The sequence below is a fragment of the Gadus morhua genome, chromosome 4 (assembly GCF_902167405.1).
Source record: "Gadus morhua chromosome 4, gadMor3.0, whole genome shotgun sequence".
In the NCBI taxonomy this organism is placed as follows: domain Eukaryota; kingdom Metazoa; phylum Chordata; class Actinopteri; order Gadiformes; family Gadidae; genus Gadus; species Gadus morhua.
This window is the reverse complement of record NC_044051.1, coordinates 14,703,137-14,721,684: the sequence shown is the minus strand read 5'-3', so window position 1 is coordinate 14,721,684 and position 18,548 is coordinate 14,703,137. Positions and strand designations below refer to the sequence as shown.

At 42.6% G+C, this 18,548-nt stretch overlaps 2 protein-coding genes across 2 annotated transcripts in view; both read right to left on the bottom strand.

Moving 5' to 3' along the window:
* The window catches only part of LOC115542533 (myosin heavy chain, fast skeletal muscle-like), a 193,577-nt gene that overhangs the window by 33,898 nt on the left and 141,131 nt on the right, over window positions 1-18,548 (bottom strand). The window lies entirely within an intron of this gene.
* On the bottom strand, window positions 6,479-16,778 carry LOC115542532 (myosin heavy chain, fast skeletal muscle-like). Its single transcript, XM_030354817.1, has 41 exons — window positions 16,731-16,778; window positions 16,311-16,345; window positions 15,986-16,200; window positions 15,738-15,881; window positions 15,490-15,646; window positions 15,373-15,400; window positions 15,155-15,272; window positions 14,949-15,041; window positions 14,795-14,858; window positions 14,615-14,713; window positions 14,211-14,314; window positions 13,981-14,119; window positions 13,738-13,856; window positions 13,466-13,615; window positions 13,175-13,345; window positions 12,781-13,081; window positions 12,577-12,647; window positions 12,375-12,462; window positions 12,159-12,276; window positions 11,945-12,068; window positions 11,737-11,873; window positions 11,401-11,656; window positions 11,072-11,314; window positions 10,776-10,952; window positions 10,522-10,667; window positions 10,339-10,429; window positions 9,859-10,248; window positions 9,628-9,754; window positions 9,380-9,498; window positions 9,098-9,294; window positions 8,834-9,017; window positions 8,575-8,740; window positions 8,363-8,487; window positions 7,980-8,288; window positions 7,684-7,887; window positions 7,477-7,602; window positions 7,228-7,398; window positions 7,036-7,140; window positions 6,837-6,932; window positions 6,624-6,755; window positions 6,479-6,499 (listed from the first exon to the last, which is right to left on the bottom strand). The coding sequence occupies exons 3-41, from the start codon at window positions 16,190-16,192 to the stop codon at window positions 6,479-6,481; spliced, it is 5,817 nt and encodes a 1,938-aa protein (XP_030210677.1). The 5' UTR covers window positions 16,193-16,200; window positions 16,311-16,345; window positions 16,731-16,778.

The window sequence follows — 18,548 nt, the reverse complement described above, 5'->3', positions numbered from 1 at the left end:
GAAGTTCCAGTTGAACAAAATAACGTTATAAGACTTTATCGCCTAGTTTAGGTCAACGAAAATGAAGAGACATTCTAGCAGTCTTATTTTCGTAAAACACTTTTTAGTCTTGTTTTATTCGCCAACTATATTGTACTATGCATTTAATCACAGCTATTGTCACACGCCCAGCATCCACGTTGCGTCCAGTCTCGTTTTTCTCACGCGATAAAGGTTTGTTGATGACGATTTTCCGCTTTCGGAAAATCGGATCACACCTCCATTATGCTTATCCCTACCTACAGACAGCGCCTAAAACAGGAAAAAACGGTTTCTAGGGCAGTTCAACGCTGGAATGCTGAAGCCATTAGCACTCTGCAGGACTGCTTTGACACAACAGACTGGCAGATGTTCTTTGTTGCAGCTGATGGGGACATCAATGAATACACAGACTCTGTCTCCTCATACATCTCCAAATGCAATGATGATGTCGTACCTAGGGTCAGTGTTAAGACCTTCCCAAACCAAAAGCCCTGGGTAAATGGTAATGTCCGTGCTAAGCTCAAAGCACGGTCCTCTGCCTTTAACTCTGGTGACCAGGAGGCTTTGGGGAAGTCCAGATGTGACCTGCGGACGGCCATCAGAGATGCAAAGAGAGAATACAGGGACAAGCTGGAGTCCACCTACCTCAGCTCTGACCCCCGACGCCTGTGGGGTGGCCTGCGACACATCACTGGCTATAAAGGGAGAAATAGCAGTGATGATCAGCCTGCCGCCTCTCTCCCTGACGACCTCAACACCTTTTACGGAAGGTTTGAGGCAACCAACCCCCTTCCTTCAGCAAGACTGGCCGAGGACCAGGACGACTACACTCTGTCCCTGACCGTGGCTGACGTGAGGCGAGAGCTCCAAAGGGTGAACCCCCGGAAGTCACCGGGGCCCGATGGAGTCCCAGGCCGCGTCCTCAGGGGGTGCGCTGACCAGCTTGCGGAGGTATTCACCTCCATATTCAACTTATCACTGCATCTGTCTGAAGTCCCCACCTGCTTCAAGCAGGCCACCATCATCCCCATACCAAAGAAAACATCAGTAACCTGCTTGAATGACTACCGCCCTGTAGCACTGACCTCCACAATTATGAAGTGCTTTGAGCGGCTGGTCAGAACCCACATCTGCTCTACCCTTCCCAACACCCTGGACCCCTTTCAGTTTGCATACCGTCCAAACCGATCAACAGACGATGCCATTGCCCTAGCTACACACGCCACCCTCTCCCACCTCGAAAAGAGCAACACATATGTGAGGATGCTGTTTGTGGACTACAGCTCAGCATTCAACACTATTGTGCCTGCCAAGCTCGTCCCGAAGCTCAGGGGCCTTGGTCTTAAAACACCCCTGTGCAACTGGATCCTGGACTTCCTGACGAGCAGACCCCAGGTGGTGAGAATGGGCAACCACACCTCCTCCTCACTGACCCTGAGTACCGGGGCCCCCCAGGGCTGCGTACTCAGTCCCCTCCTGTACTCCCTGTACACGCATGACTGTGTGGCAACACACAGTTCCAACATCATCCTGAAGTTTGCAGACGACACTACCATCCTGGGTCTCATCTCTAACAACGATGAGACCGCCTATAGAGATGAGGTAAGGGTCTTGGCAGAATGGTGCCAAGACAACAACCTGTCTCTCAACGTCTGCAAAACCAAGGAAATGATCGTGGATTTCAGGAAGCTGCAGAGGGGGGGTCAGGACCCCATACACATCGAGGGAGCTGAAGTGGAGAGAGTCTCCAACTTCAAATTCCTCGGTGTGTACATCAAGGATGACCTAACCTGGTCCATGCAGGCAGGCTCAGCAGTCAAAACTGCACAGAAGCGGCTATACTTCTTGAGGAGACTCAAGAAGTTTGGCATGTCTTCAAAAACTTTAACAAACTTTTACAGATGCACCATTGAGAGCATCCTCTCAGGCTGCATCACTGCCTGGTATGGTAGCTGCTCCGCTGCCGACCGCAAGGCCCTGCAGAGGGTGGTGAAGACAGCGGAGCATATCACCGGCAGCCATCTCCCCTCCGTGCAAGGCATCTACAACAGTAGATGCCTGAGGAAAGCAAAAAAGATTCTAAAGGACAACAGCCACCCAGGCTATGGACTGTTCTCATTGCTGCCGTCTGGTAGACGCTACCGGAGCATCCGAACACGGACTACCAGACTCATAAATAGCTTTTTCCCCCTGGCTGTAAGGCTTCTGAATCAGAAACACTGAACCTCTGAACAGTTGCCACCTCCACCTACTCCCTGCTCCCCCACTCATACAATTCACTTCATAGATATATTTGCACAATTTTAAAAACTTTTAACTTATCCTTAGCATTTCTTTTTAACTTATTCTCTATTCACACTTAAACTGCTGCTAGCCCTTCTACTGTACTCTAATTGTTGTATGTTAATGTTACATTTTATATGGTTTATTGTCATAGTGTTATAGAGTTTTATGTTATTTTTTGTTATATGTATGACGTCTACTGCGTAGATGAATGATGCTTGCCAAGTCGTAAGAATTTTGCTGTGCTGAAGCAATTTGGTACATGCAACAATAAACACACTTTGACTTTGACTTTGACTTAGTCATAATTTTCATTGCCAAAAGCAACACTATTCGCAACTACCGGCGGTGGTGGTTATCAGGTACTAAATTCATAAAGCAAAATTCGGTTTCATAACTCAGGTTAACCTGCAGCAACCCAGGTGAGTGTGACCACGTCGGTGGATCATCTAGAAAACACTCTTGAGTTCGCTGTCACGTCAGTGGCGTAACATAGGAAAATAAAACTCAAGGTTGCAGTGGCAACCCCGGTGAGTGCGTGACCACGTCGGTGGCACATCAAGGGCACTCATGAGTATGACCACGTCGGTGGCACGTTATCTAGTACTCATGGTTTGACTGCTGTAACCCCGGTGAGTGCGTTGCCCACGTCGGTGGGAACAACTCAAGCACTCGTGAGTTCGTTGCGCACGTCGGTGCGGTACAACACAGAACTCTACGTTCGTTGCAGCAAATCCGGTGAGTGCGTTGCCCACGTCGGTGGGAACAACTCATGCACTCGTGAGTTCGTTGCGCACGTCGGTGCGGTACAACACAGAACTCCACGTTCGCTGCAGCAACCCTGGTAGTGCGTTGACCACGTCGGTGGGCACTACTCAGGCACATGCAAATTTAATTACCACGTCGGTGGCATAATATCAAAAGCTCAAGTGCAGGGCACTCGGAGTTCATTGACCACGTCGGTGTTTAACACCGAAGTTCACAATATTTGCTGCAGCAACACCGGTGAGTGCGTGACCACGTCGGTGGCACAGCAAGGGCACTCGTGATTTCGTTGACCACGTCGGTGTTCAACACGGAAGTTCACAATATTTGCTGCAGCAACACCGGTGAGTGCGTGACCACGTCGGTGGCACATCAAGGGCACTCGTGAGTTCGTTGACCACATCGGTGGTTCAACGCGAAAGCACTCAGGTCACGCAGCGACCCCGGAGAGCGAATCGACCACGGCAGTTGGTACAGCACGAAAGCACTCGTGGCTCGCTGCGTAACAGCTGCAGAGTGCTCTAGATTTCAATTGATCTCGCTGATGGTATTTTTAAGCTCAATTGCTTTTACGTGATTCATCGATCCCGCTGACGGTTTTTAAGCTTATCGTTTTACGGGATTTATGATTGACTCTTAATATGTTGTATATTGGGGATGCCTTTTTATTATCTTCCAGAAGCAGTATAGATCCTTGTCCACTTCTTCTACGGCGGGTATGTATGCTCTCATTACCCCCTTTCGCTATTCTATTTTTGGGGTCGGCTCCGCCCCTGCCAGTCCCGGCAGGACATGCCGAGTTATCACCTATTTCCGGCGTAGGCCTACGTCCTCTCTTTTGGGGAAGGCTCCGCCCCTGCTAGTCCTGGCAGGATACGCCGAGTCCGCACGTCACCCTGGATCAGTGACGGGGCTCATGCCAAAGATTTACCATGCAAAATATTCCCATGTCGTTATTTAAATAAATCCTGTTCATACTTATCGGTGATCGAGTCTTTATGGGAGAAATGTTAAGCTTGCTGGTTGTTCTACCATGAGGACTCAAAATCACGCGCGGCTGGCCGCCAACCACCAATCACCAGCTACCAATCACCTGCCTACACCTGCTCTATAAAGAGTAGTCTAACATGTTTTTGCTGCTCAGGTCTTCGTTCGACGCACCTCCATCCACCCCACCACCACCAGGTCGGCCTCAGTCTACTTGTCCAGGGGAAGGCTCCGCCCCTGCTAGTCCTGGCAGGATACGCCGAGTCCGCACGTCACCCTGGATCAGTGACGGGGCTCATGCCAAAGATTTACCATGCAAAATATTCCCATGTCGTTATTTAAATAAATCCTGTTCATACTTATCGGTGATCGAGTCTTTATGGGAGAACTAGCATTAGATTGACTGCATTTTTTTCCCCACTCCACTTCTAGAATTTACAAACATTTCCCACATTAACATGCCCATCCTCACCCAGAGCAGGTAGCCTAAATCAGGCTCTCTCAATGAGATACTTGTGGTTTCGCCTGCTGGCGCACAATCGACTGAAAATCAATGTCAATCTTTGCATATCCAATCCGCATCGGAGGAAAAAGAGTGTAATCCGTGAGAATGTTCCTCTCTTTTGACTTAATGTGCTTCATTACTGAATAACTGCTCTTACAAATGTAAGTGCTCCCAAACATGCTGGCCAAAACGTGCTTCTGGTAGCAGTCTCCAAAATGAAATCCCCCTCTCATTGAAACATTTTTTGGATTTTTTTATTTTTAATAAAAACTGCGGGCTGCCAGTTGCCCATCCCGATATACACAATATTGAATGCAGAGCCTTGCTTGCAGATTTTCCAGGTCTATGTGTTATGATTCCTCCTCCATGTTTTCCTATCGCCAGCGTCTTGCAGTCTCATTGGCTGAAGGTCTTCGCTCCTGTCGGTTCCTGCGGTTGCAACACCTTTCAATCTGCAGGATTTGGACTCCCAGACAGGTCCAGATATCAAAGCTGCTCGATATCTCTTGGGTCAATGCGATGTATTGCTGCGCCTATCGGATTGCTTCTTTGCAGTTTTTGCCCTCTTTTGCACATGCTATGATATTCCTTTACGCTGCGCTTTTGTCTGGGATTTCAAAATCTTGTCTTTCTCTGGAAAGTGTGAGATTTTGAGCATTCACACCCAAATCATAAACAGGGAATACGTGGGTTAACACCAGGGATGGAAACTTTTGCATTAGTTGTGCGTTTCTCAAGTACTCCAATGTTTATAAATATATCATGCTGATGAAGAGAAACTTGAAGCAAAATATTTGATTTAATATTAGAGCATAATCATGGAAAAGTACAGGCAGAAAAGTTACCAAGGATACAATCAGTGAGACAATTGGTGATCAATATTCTAATAGGGTGTCATGGTCCGCCCCTGGTTTTCCCATTCACCCGCCTGCCACCCTGATCTCCCCTAATTAACCCAACCACCTTCACCTGTGCTCCCCCTATAACAGTCCTCTCCTTTCACTCAGTCCTTGCCAGATTGTCTCTTGTTTCTTTCAGAGCTTTCCGCAACTCCCATTTGACTTTGTCTACTCCACTCTGCCTGTTAACGAACCCTCGCCTGTCTGACCTCGTGCCTACCGTCCAGTCCCTGTCGGTCTGTCTGCTCCTCTGTCCCCGTCTCCTGATCCACCTGCCTGACTTCCTGTTATTGACCCTTCGCCTGCCTGACCTCCCACCCAACGTCGAGTCCCTGTCGGTCTGTCTGCTCTCCAGTTCCCGTCTCCCGATCTGCTCTTCTGCCCTCCCGTTGCCGACTCCTCGCCTGCTGACCCACCGACGATTCCCTTGCAATTCCTTTCTAATTTCAAAATTGCACTTTTGAGACTTGAGACAGTTTTGTTTAAAGCACAAGTTTTTACTGTCCAATTTACACGTTTGCACTTAAAATCTGTTGTTTAAGATGAAGAGAAAAATGTAATAAGAATAAAGTACATTTGCATTTTGTAACACAGTTGAGCCATTTTTATTATTTAAGAGCAGATTGAATCGAATCGAATCGTGATTAATCGATTCAGAACCTTATGAATAGAAATCAAATCGATTTAGGAAATTGGCTGAGATACCCAGCCCTATTTATGATTGATATTTCCACGACACATGCACATTCCAAAGCATTGCTTTACATTTTCCTTCGCTACATATGCCTGAAAGCAGGTAGAATTTGATTACAATTATTTTTATGTTAAACCTTTCGGCCTACATCCATCTCTATTAAAGATAAACCTGTTTATAGGACTGAGCAAAGGAAGTAAAGCAAAACAAATAACTACACATTACAAGATGGACGGTTGATGGAAAGTTTATTGATTTCCCAATTGAGTCATATTGTATGACTCAATTGGGACTTGTGTGTGCGATGTTTCACGTTTAACGGAATTATTCAGCACTGTCCTTCACCTAAAGAGAAATACAAAACAAATGTAGAATTTGTTTAAAAGGCATTTGTATAAAATAATATGAGGACATTTTTAGGACACATGTTTGTGGAATAATAAACACTGTATTTTTACTGTCCAATTACCTTTCCAGAGTCACGGGTCTTAGACCTCAACTTGTTGACCTGAGTCTCAGCGATGTCAGCACGTTCCTCAGCCTCCTCCAGTTCATGTTGAACCTTCCTGCACTTGGAAAGGTAAGAGTTGGCCTGCTCCTCCTGTAGGAACATTTACATTTAGTTTTTAATAAGTACTGAAATTGATGCATAACCGGATTTTGTAATGTAGTTTTTACTTACAGCTTCCTCAGACTGCCTCTTGTAAGCCTTCACCTTCAGTTGCAGCTTATCCACAAGATCCTGGAGTCTGGCACCATTCTTCTTATCCTCCTCAGTCTGATGTACATTTGAAAGTGACAAATCAACATCATGTGTCCTTTAGTCATGATCAAAATGCTAATGCATTCGAAACATATTTGGAGATGTAAGTTTGACATACCTGGTAGGTGAGTTCCTTGACTCTCCTCTCATATTTGCGGACACCTTTTACTGCTTCTGCTCCACGTCTCTGTTCATTATCCACCTCTGACTCCAGATCACGAACCTTTAGAGTAGATTGATTTAATAAATCTTGTCCTTCGATTGGTCTTTTTTGGATACTTTTTTAAATGTATGCTGATTATTATCTTACTCTGGACTCCAGTTTCTGGAGCTGCTTCTTGCCCCCCTTCATGGCCAGGTTCTCAGCCTCATCCAGGCGATGCTGCAGGTCTTTCACTGTGACCTCCAGGTTCTTCTTCATCCTCTCCAGGTGAGAGCTAGTGTCCTGCTCTTTCTTCAGCTCCTCAGCCATCATGGCAGCCTACAAGGTCGAGTAGTATATTCATTAAGAGTTCCATTAAGGTGCAATAACATCATTTACAAACGAGTGTAGACCTACATCAGTGATGGCCTTCTTGGCCTTCTCTTCAGCATTCCTGGCTTCCTGGACGCTGTCATCCACCTCACCCTGGACTTGGACCAAGTCAGTCTCCAGCTTCTTCTTTGAGTTCAACAGGCTAGTGTTCTGAAACAAATTATAATAAAATTTCTTTCAAAACATGTACGTTTTCTTGTATTCGAATGATACAATTAGAATGTTGGTTACCTGAGAGTGCAGCAGTCCAACGCGCTCGCTGGCGTCCACCAGCTCTTGCTCAGCCACTTTGCGGCCTCTCTCTGTCTGTTCCAGAGCTGCCCTCAGCTCCTCAATTTCAGCCACCATTAGACCGTTCCTACGGTCCACCATGGCAGCCTGCTCCTTCAGGTCTTCCGCAGCTCTGACGGCATCATCAAGATGCAACTGGGCATCCTAATATTAACAGAAAACACGTATCAGAAAAAATCCCAACAGGATAGCTCGAACTATGTTTTACATGCGCCATGCAATAGTTTGTGTCATACCTTCAGTTGTCCTTGAACATTCCTCAGCTGCTTCTGGGCCTCAGCAGCCTGGCGGTTAGCATGACTCAGCTGGATCTCCATCTCATTCAGGTCTCCTTCCATCTTTTTCTTGATTCTCAGGGCATCATTCCTGCTCCTGACCTCAGAGTCCAGAGTGGTCTGCATGGAGTCAATGACCCTCTGGCTGTTCCTCTTGATCTGCTCCATCTCCTCATCCTTTTCAGCCAGCTTCCTGTCAACCTCACCCTTAATCTGGTTCAGCTCCAGCTGGACACGCAGAATCTTGGATTCTTCATGCTCCAGAGTTCCCTAATGTATAAAATGAAATTAGACACATTTATGGAAATTGAATTTTTTTTTTTTTCTTATTTAATCATCCTAACCTCAGCTTCCTCAAGGGCTGACTGGATCTCGGTCTTCTCTGTCTCTACTTGCTTCTTGGATTTCTCCAACTCATGGATGCTCTTTCCGGTTTCACCAATTTGTTCAGTCAGATCAGAAATCTCCTCTGCCAAGCAGATTTGTATTTGTTACAAGTCTGTCATGGATATTTATCTGCATTCTAGTACTACTAATGTTAATGACAAATACTCACGTTGGAGGTTTTTGTTTTCACGCTTCATGGTCTCCAGATGATCCAGAGTTTCTTCATAGGAGTTCTTAATCTTGAAAAGCTCAGTGCTGAGAGAACGAGACTCTTTCTGAGTTCCTTCAAGCTCTGCCTGGCCCTCCTCATATTTCTGCTTCCAGTCAGCCAAAACCTATACATTATTTTTGGTTAGTGGTGGTTTAGGACCGGAGGAAGGATCATGGGATGATAATAATACAATTTATTTAAATTAATTAAAACTCACCTTGTCAAAGTTCCTTTGCTTCTTGTCAAGGTTGGCAGCCAGTCCATTGGCCCTCTCCACATCAACCATGAGATCCTCCACCTCACCCTGGAGTCTCTGTTTGGTCTTCTCCAGAGAGGCACACTTTGAGTTCACTGCCTCAATCTGTTCCTCAGCCTCCTGAAGGCGCTGGGCCAGCTTTTTCCTGTTAAAAAATTACCTGGTTGAATTTGTGTAGCATCAAATATAATGTCTACCTTAGCTAGTATTAAATATTTGACTCACTTGGACTCCTCCAGCTCCTCAGTGCGCTGGATAGCATCAGTTTCATACTTGCTCCTCCACTGAGCCACCTCACTGTTGGCCTTGGACATTCCACGCTGCAGCTCAGCTTTGGCCTCCTGCTCCTCCTCAAACTGCTCCCTCAGAAGGTCACAGTCATGGCGGGCTGATTGCACACCATGAGCAAGAGCATTCTTGGCCTGCAAAAGGTGAAACAAACCATGTCAATTCAAGATCATTTTTTATCTTTGTCCCCTACAATTTTTATCAATAATACTACCATACCTTAACTTCCTCCTCATTTTGCCTCTTCAGCTCCTCAATCTGCTGAGTATAGGCCTGCTTGCCTCTGGTCAGCTGTGAGACAAGAGCTTCCTTCTCCTCAAGCTGACGGCCAAATTCGCCTAGTTGGAGGTGGAATGTTAAATATTGAATACGTTGTTTAAAAGGTGTTAAACTTTAAAGATTCTCTCCAGGCCTCCATTTAGATGCATTTATGATGAACACAAATGACCATATGCTGAAGCGTATACCATTTTCTGTCAGCAGTCTTGCTCTCTGGGCACTGATGTCATTGATCTGGCGAGCATTCTCATCACTCTTAGCCTTGATTTCACTCAGTTGGTCCTCAAGGGTACGGCAGATCTTCTCCAGATTTCCCTGATCATTAAAAATGTATCAATTTGAACTCAATGTACATTTATTTTTATCTATCTATTTAAAAATAATAATTAACACACTGAAGGATTTAAGGAATAACTTACCTTGGCCTTCGAAACAGCTTCCATGTTGCTGGAGAGGTCATCAATCTCCATCTTGAACTCGCTCTTCTCCTTCTCAAGCTTCTGCTTGACACGCTGGAGGTTGTCAATCTGCTCTCCCAGCTCTGCTACACTGTCAGCCTGCTTCTTACGCAGAGCAGCAGCAGTGGCTTCATGCTGCAGGGTGGACTCCTCAAGGTCACGACGCAGCTTCTGGAATTCAGCCTCACGCTTCTTGTTCATCTCAATCTGAGCAGAAGTGGCTCCACCAGCCTCCTCAAGCCTCTCACTGATCTCTTCAAGTTCCCTGGAGAGATCAGCTCTCTGCTTCTCAACCTTGGCACGAGCAGCACGCTCAGCCTCAATCTCTTCCTCCAGTTCCTCAATACGGGCCTAAATAATACACAAATATTAAGGTCAATATCCAAGTTCATAATTTCAGAACGTTTATATTAAAACAATTAAATTGATTAATTTTCCCACCTGAAGCTCCTTGATCTTTTTCTGAAGCTGAGCGCCCAATGACTGCTCATCCTCAATTTTGCTCAGAAGCTGGCTGGTCTCAAAGTCCTTCCTGTGAATAATTAATAAGAAAAATTGTAAACCATATCAAAACAGTCACATGCACTAAACCCGATTGTTATTGTTAAAAAACAAATTAATTACTTCTTGATTTTCTCGTCAGACTGCTGTTTGTCATTCTCAAGATCCATGACAGTTTCCTGAGACAGTTTCAGATCACCCTCAAGCTTTCTCTTGGATCTCTCAAGGTCCATACGGAGCTTCTTCTCTTGCTCCAGAGAACCTTCAAGCTGGATGTCAATAATTGAAAGATAATTAAGAACAATCCAATGTAATATTGAATATTCACTCAACTCCATTACTAATATTCATTGAAAGTTTCCATGAGCTTTTCTCACATCATCCACTTGCTGTTCAAGCTTGGTCTTGGCCTTGGTCAGAGTGTTGACTTTGTCTTCCTCTGCCTGCAGGTCATCAAGAGTCTGCTGATGTGACTCTTGGAGGGCTTTCTTCTCCTTTGTCAGCTTAGCAACGCTCTCATCCTGAGAGGCCATCTCCTCAGTCAGGTTCTTCACCTGAAAAAAACAAATTCACGTTTCATAATTTCTCATAAGTAAAATGTAACCTTCCCTTAAACTCTATAACGGATGGACAATGTTGATGGTGATGGTATTGTGGTTAAATCTTAACAAACCTTGTTTTCAGTGGCATGTTTCTCCTTCTCCACTTTGGCCAAGGTAAGCTCCAGGTCATCAATGTCCTTCTTGAGTTCAGAGCATTCATCTTCCAGTTTCCTCTTCTTGGCAGTCAGCTCAGCATTGATTTCCTCCTCATCCTCCAATCTCTCAGTCGTCTCCTTGAGTTTGGCCTCCAGCTGGATCTTACTTTTGATTAGTCCTTCACACCTCTCCTCAGCATCATTCAGATTGTCTCCTTCCTGTGTGATATTCATATTGGTAAAACATGTCACATCAAATGTATCTCAATGTTTGCACACATACATTTTACATAATGTTTACTTACAGAAGCCATTTGCAGTGCAAGATCATTCTTCTCCTGCACGAGAGAAACCATCTTCTGCTCAAGTTCCTTCTTCTTGGCCAGGGCAGCTGCCAAGTCAGTCTTCATCTTATCATAGTTTTCCTTCATATTGGCAAGCTCCTTCTCGGTTTCAGCACTCTTCAGAAGAGGCTTTATCTTGTAGTACACCTTCATCCATGGCCAGTGTTTGACATTCATGAATGAGCGGATGTTGTACTGAATAGTGTAGATGGCTTCCCTATAGAATAAAATAAACCATCATATCGGGGATGTACTACAAACCCATTGGTGTTTTGACAACAATGTTTAAAAACATACCTCCTCTCCGTCATCTTCACGTATTCCTTTCTCATGACATAACCTCTGGCTGCAGCCTGAATCATCCCGACCAGAGCTGCCAGCTTCTCATCTCGCATCTCCTCAAGAGTACCCAGAAGACCAGCTTTGAAGAACACCTTAATGTAAAAAGAGACGTTTGTCAGCGTCAAATCCAGTATAAACCTAGTTTTTGCAGCAATAAACATACCTTGGTGTGTCCAAATTTGTACTCATCATGAGGTACGTCAATGGATCCAAGAAGTTTCTCAGAAGCCTTCTTGTTGTCAATAAACTGACCGTCAGGAATGACACTGGCATTCAGTACTTTGTACCTGAAGAAGACCATTGTAACGTTTTTAACAATAACTAAAATGTTAAAAGACATTTTTAAAGTTCAAAAATCAAAATCCTTCAGTTAATACCTCTGCTTGAAGTCAGCATAGATGATTCTGCTGGGGAAGCCCTTTCTGCAGATTCTGATGCCCTCCAGCACACCGTTACACCTCAGCTGGTGGATAACCAGGTGGTTCTCCATGAGTCCTGTCATTTTGGTGAAATTCACGAATTTAATATTATAAGTTAACTAAATGTATAATCTTGATGCAGACACTATGAACATTTACTAGTAGTCACTGTACCTGGAGTCTTTGACTCATTGGGAATCAGACAACGCACAAAGTGAGGATGGGTGCTCCTCAAGTTGGTCATCAGTTTGCCCAAGTTCTCCTAAAGGCACGAAACTAAATATTAATTACGTAGAACGATTTAGAATTATATATGCATATGTAGTAAGTAGTACTACAAGTACATTTTTACATTTATTTGTGTGTTTACCCTTACCCTGAACTGTGATGACACTGTTTGCATGGAGCCACCCTTCTTCTTGCCTCCTTTCTTGGCACCCCCGACCTCTGTTTTTAATTATAGTTGATAGGTCACTGTTCAATTTATAACTTTAGTTTTTTCTAAGAAACACATTTAGTGTCTGGAAATAATTATAATATCACTGACGTAAAAACTACTGGTCCCAAATGTGAGCCGTACCTTCAACTACAGGTGGGTACAGGACAGGCAGCAGTTTGTTAGAGGACTTCTGGTACAGCCCAATAACAGAGTCATTCAGGGGATCCTTGTTCTTGTCCAGCCAGCCAGTGACGTTGTAGTCCACAGTACCAGCATAGTGCACCAGGGAGAAGTGGGCCTCAGCCTTGCCCTTTCCTGGCTTGGGCTTCTCAAATGCTCTGTTCTTGCCAAGATGCTGGTCATACAGCTTGTTCTTGAAGGAAGAGTCTGAGGCCTTGGGGAACATACACTCCTCTTCAAGGATGGAGAAGATTCCCATTGGCTTAAGAGAAAAAAATATTGATGAAACATTATCAAAAGTAATTTGTAATTCACGCAAAGAATAATTATTTATACTTATAATATTCAGGTGTACCTTCTCAATGAGCTCAATGCAGGCAGCCAAGTCCATGCCAAAGTCAATGAACTCCCAGATGATACCCTCCTTCTTGTACTCCTCTTGCTCCAGGACGAACATGGTGTGGTTGAAGAACTGTTGCAGTTTCTCATTGGTAAAGTTGATGCACAGCTGCTCCATGCTGTTGTACTAGTAGGGGACATTTAATAAACCGACTATTACTCGTTTTCAAGAATTGAATGGTAATGACTAACGTCTCAGAATGAAGGAAATGCTTTCAGAAATGCTGCCACTTATTGAACAACCTACATCAAAAATTTCAAAACCAGCAATGTCCAGCACACCAATGTAGAATTGTCTTGTTTGCTTGGTGTCCAGCATCGTGTTGATGCGGATGACCATCCACAAGAACAGCCTCTCATAGATAGACTTGGCCAGGGCACTCACTGAGTTGTTGACCTGAAAATATTTTTTTATATAAAATCATCACAATTATATCAAAATATACTATACGTCATAATAGACAAACCATGTTAACAGAACTTGTACCATATTTCCTTAACAAACTGTGTTTTTCTTACCTGAGGTACAGTCTGTCCCTTGGTGACATACTCATTTCCGACCTTCACTCTTGGGTAGCAAAGAGCCTTGAGCATATCAGCAGAGTTCAGACCCAGTAGATAGCAAATCTTGTCGGCCTCTACAAAGGTAACATGAAAAATGAATGTGTTATTATTCTGCATAATAATTACCCCAAATGTAATACAAGCAAATATGCACCAATATACCTTCTAGTGCACTGATGAATACATGTTAATCGTTACCTTCATTGCCATCTGGCTCAGCCTGCTCCTCACGCTGCTTCTGCTTAAACTTCATGTTACCGTGGTGAAGCACAGCACCAGTAAACTTAAAGATGGCCACCTTGTCCTCATTAGTGAAGCCCAAAATATCAATAGCAGCCTGTGTTGAAAACAAAGAACATTTAGAAAACATTTTGTAAAACGTATGCCACGTGGAAAATATATGAATTGTTTTTCAATCAACGACTGACATCAGTAGCATCCAGCTCCTCTTTGTCATCAATGCTGGCCACAGTGATCTGACCCTGACTGCACATGGGGAAGTCGTAGGGGTTGCTGGTGATGAGTGACATTTCTGAGGGATTAAACAAAGGTCATTTTTTCTGCTTTATATGCTGCTACCTAACAGTTAACTTCTGAATAAAAAAATAATTAATCTTGCTTTTCCAAATGCATTTCCATAATATGCAATGGAAGATATAATCTTTACCAAAAACGATTTATTCTAGAGAGAAAACTAGCCCTTTAAATATTTGAACTTCAGAAGTAATTTTTACATATTACGTCATATTCGAATAGATAAAGGCAATTCAGGACAACTTTTCATCTTAATATTAAGTACATTCTTCACACTCTTACTATTATAAAATCTCACCAATGATCTCAGGTTTGTGGTTGGTCATCATCTGGAAGAAGATGTGATAGCCTCTCTCATCGGGAAGCTGGAATGACACTCTGGACTTCTCCAGCAGATCTATAAGGCCCATTCATTAATCAAAACCTATACCACTAATAATCTTGGTTAAGGAATCCACATGTAGAACTAGATACTTACACGTCTCAATGTCAGCACTGGATAGTTTACCGTTTGCGTGGAAATGAATTCTGATGAATTTACCCTGTTTGCAAAATAATTAGTTTTAATCATCCTCAAAAAAATACTCAAAAACTAGGGAGCATCTTCAGGGAGGAATTCATTTCATACTTACAAAACGGGAGGAGTTGTCATTTCTCACAGTCTTGGCATTACCATAGGCCTCCAGCAGGGGATTTGCTGCAATGATCTGGTCCTCCAGTGACCCCTATAATCCGACATAAAATGTTTATACCTTTTTCTGAATTATATTTGAATTCTTCATTTTCTTATGTGATTTATTAATGAATTGATTCATTGATTTAATTGATTTAAACATACTTTTATCTTTCCAGCGCCTGCATCCGCCGCCTTATCTCCTCCACCGCTCACTGCGATGGTAGCAAAATACTGGATGACACGCTTGGTGTTCACAGTCTTTCCAGCACCGGATTCTCCACTGGGTGTGAAAAGAAGAATAAAGTAAATTCATTTTGACATGTTTCCAATGCATGATTCATTGTATTATATCTATGTCATATTAACAGAATCAAACTTACGTGATCAGGACGGACTGGTTCTCTCTGTCTGCAAAGAAAATTCACATTTGAATGATTATACCATTTATTCATAAAAACAAGGTAAGATTAGGGATTTCAAACTTTGAATTTACAAACCAGTGAGCATGAACTGAAAGGCGTTGTCAGAGACAGAGAAGATGTGGGGTGGAGCCTCCATTCGCTTCTTGCCTCTGTAGGCATTGACACACGACTGATCGTACACTGGGAGCCACTTGTAGGGGTTTACAGTGGCACAGAACAGCCCCGAGTAGGTCTGAAGGAAATCACAGAGAGTTTCAGGGTAATTTATATACTATACTATTATATATTTTATGTATTTTAATTTAGAATGTTAAATATCATACGTAGATCATCCATGCTGCATAACGCTCTGCAAGGTTATACAACACAGAGGCTTCATGGAGATGGGTCATCATGGCCATGTCCTCAATTTTGTCATACTTGGGAGGATTCATGGGATAGACATCGTCTTCCTTGACTGTCCTCTCCTGAAATATGGAAACCCATTTTTAGTTTTCTTAATAATGCATCTTTCACTTTCGCATTGTTGATACCAACAATCTAGTCCATGCCATGATCAACCTCTGCCTACCTCCTTTGTAGCCAAAACTGTGACGGTGACTTTGCCAGCATCCCTCTTAGTGACGTTACACTTGACGTACAGTTCCTTAACATCACTGACATATGCAGCAGCCTTCGCATCAAATGCCGTGCTCTGGGCCGCAATCCTCTCCTTCTCTGGCTTCCGGAGGTAAATGGCAGCCGCGCCATAAATGGCCATTTCTGCATCCGTACTCATGATGGAGGCTTATTTCATGAAAACAAACATACTCATTTATTTATTTTAACTGACATATATAGATGGCTTCAAGAAGGTTTTGTGATGGTGTTTGTCCACGAGATATTCATATTCTTACCGTTTCCTTCCCTCTAATCGCAGAATAAATTGTTCCTTTAAAATAAAAGTTATTATTAGTGTTATTAAGTCACATGTATAAGTAAAGGTCGATTTTGTTTTGACAACAAAAAATTAAATTAAAAATTCAGATAAGATGCAGCTATAAGACACCTCTAATGACCTCTAAAATAAGAAGAATACCTAGAAAGAAGATTACTTGAAAAATCGTTACGAATGTAAACAACACTAGATAGTAATTTGAATAACCAAAGATCCTAAACATTATCTAAAAGACATGTGAATTAAAAATATTATACATGATTCTTTTTAAGAGGTAGATGAATAGGAATATTTTCAATGAACGCAATAAAAAAAGCATTTCTGATTCCCCATGCAATGCCCTCCCTTCCACAGCAGCTGAAGCATCAGTCTGACTTACCACCAGTTGTAATAACCTGAAAGCCCCTGCAGTCTCTCCATCTCATCTTGTGGCCTCTTATATAGAGGTGGTTCTGCAGTCCAGGCTGAAACTAAATAAGGGCAGATCTTCTTGTTCTGTTGAGCTTTGCATTTAATTTGTTCATTGGGATATACATTTCCAGTAACAGTTACAATTCTGAAAGCAAATTAATAATTGACTTTGAAGATATATATAATACAATATAATGTTAGCTTATTGTATTTTCTCAACGTATATTTTGTTATTCATATTTTGTTTCCTTGCAGATTGTGATCACTTATTTAACAATCAGTTTTACACAATCTATAATTAAATCATGTACAAACGTTGAATACGTATCCATGCCACATTGCAACTGTAAGCAAGGGTTCCTTTTTTGGCTTTGTCACAGTATTCAAACATTTATGACATAATGCCAAGGTAGACGATTCAATAGAGGCCCTAATGCTGGGGGGTATAGGGCTGCATGTGTTCATTTATTTTAATCATGACTGATTTTTTAAGTTCTTGTATACTTGTATCCACAGGTGTACAGACACTCATCTGCCGTCTCCCTATATTAATAGATATACCATGTGCATATCTGTTCCAAAACTATCTTTAGTATCATTTATTTACTTTAACAGATTAAAAGATGAAGAAGAAGTTTGAGATTCTATAAATATCCAAATTATTGTCCATATTGCAACATTGCAACTGTCCCCTGATTACCACTTTTGGCATGGTTAGAGTATATCAAATTTCATGACATGATGCCAAGGAATAGTGATGAATGTATTTTTACATTTTTTTCAGATTGTGTTTCCATTCAGCTTTGCTTCAATTATTTGTTCAATCTGCAATGATTGTGCTTTTAAACTGAATACTATTCAATCTAATGTGCAAAAGTGGACCACCAAGGGAATAAGATGTTTACTTGTTTTTTGGCATATATCTATGAACATATATATGTATGCAAAGGCCTATCCACAAATTAATTCTACTATGTAATCACCTTCTTATTCAATTGCATGAAAATACTTTTTATTGTACTATTGTATGTTTGATATCTTCATAATGGACAGTTGTTTATGTTACACTGTATCCTCTAGCTTGATGTCGGAGTGCTTGACCTCACATAAATACACCAGTGGCACATCGCTTGCTATTTGGCTGGCAGAAAGGATATTAAGATTGAACAGACTTTATTGGCTTGTGTAACCAGTCAAAAGCAATTATATTTATATTGGCACCCATATACATACAACATTTCCACCCATATCAAAAATTGTCTTAGATGTGTAACTTCATTGCAGATGCCAGTTGTAAATACATGTGGTCTGATTAACAAACATTGGGGGGAGAGTAAGAAGTTTAATGGGAAAGAGAATACTGTTTAGCCTCAAAAATAGTTATATGCAGATATAGTCATATTTCAAGATGTTTTAGAAGGAGGAATCCTCCCTTCAAAACAATTATAATAAAAAAAGTATACATTATATGTATATATATACACACTGCTGAGTCTTCCTCTCAGCCATGTTTTCCGATATCTTTTGTAGGTGTTGTGATTCCTCCAAAGGATTACCTTTACCTTTAGTCTTGCTCTCTCATTGGATGAAGGTTGCTACTGTCATTGACAGTCGCTTCACGTTCCAGGATTCTGACTCCCAACACGTCCAGATATTTAACCTGCTAGATCACTCAGGGCTCTGCAACGCATTGTTGAGCCGCTCATATTGCATCTTTGCAGTTCACACTCCACGAACATCCTTTACGTGATGCCAAATGCCTCCAGCTTGGGCCTTTTTTTGTGAT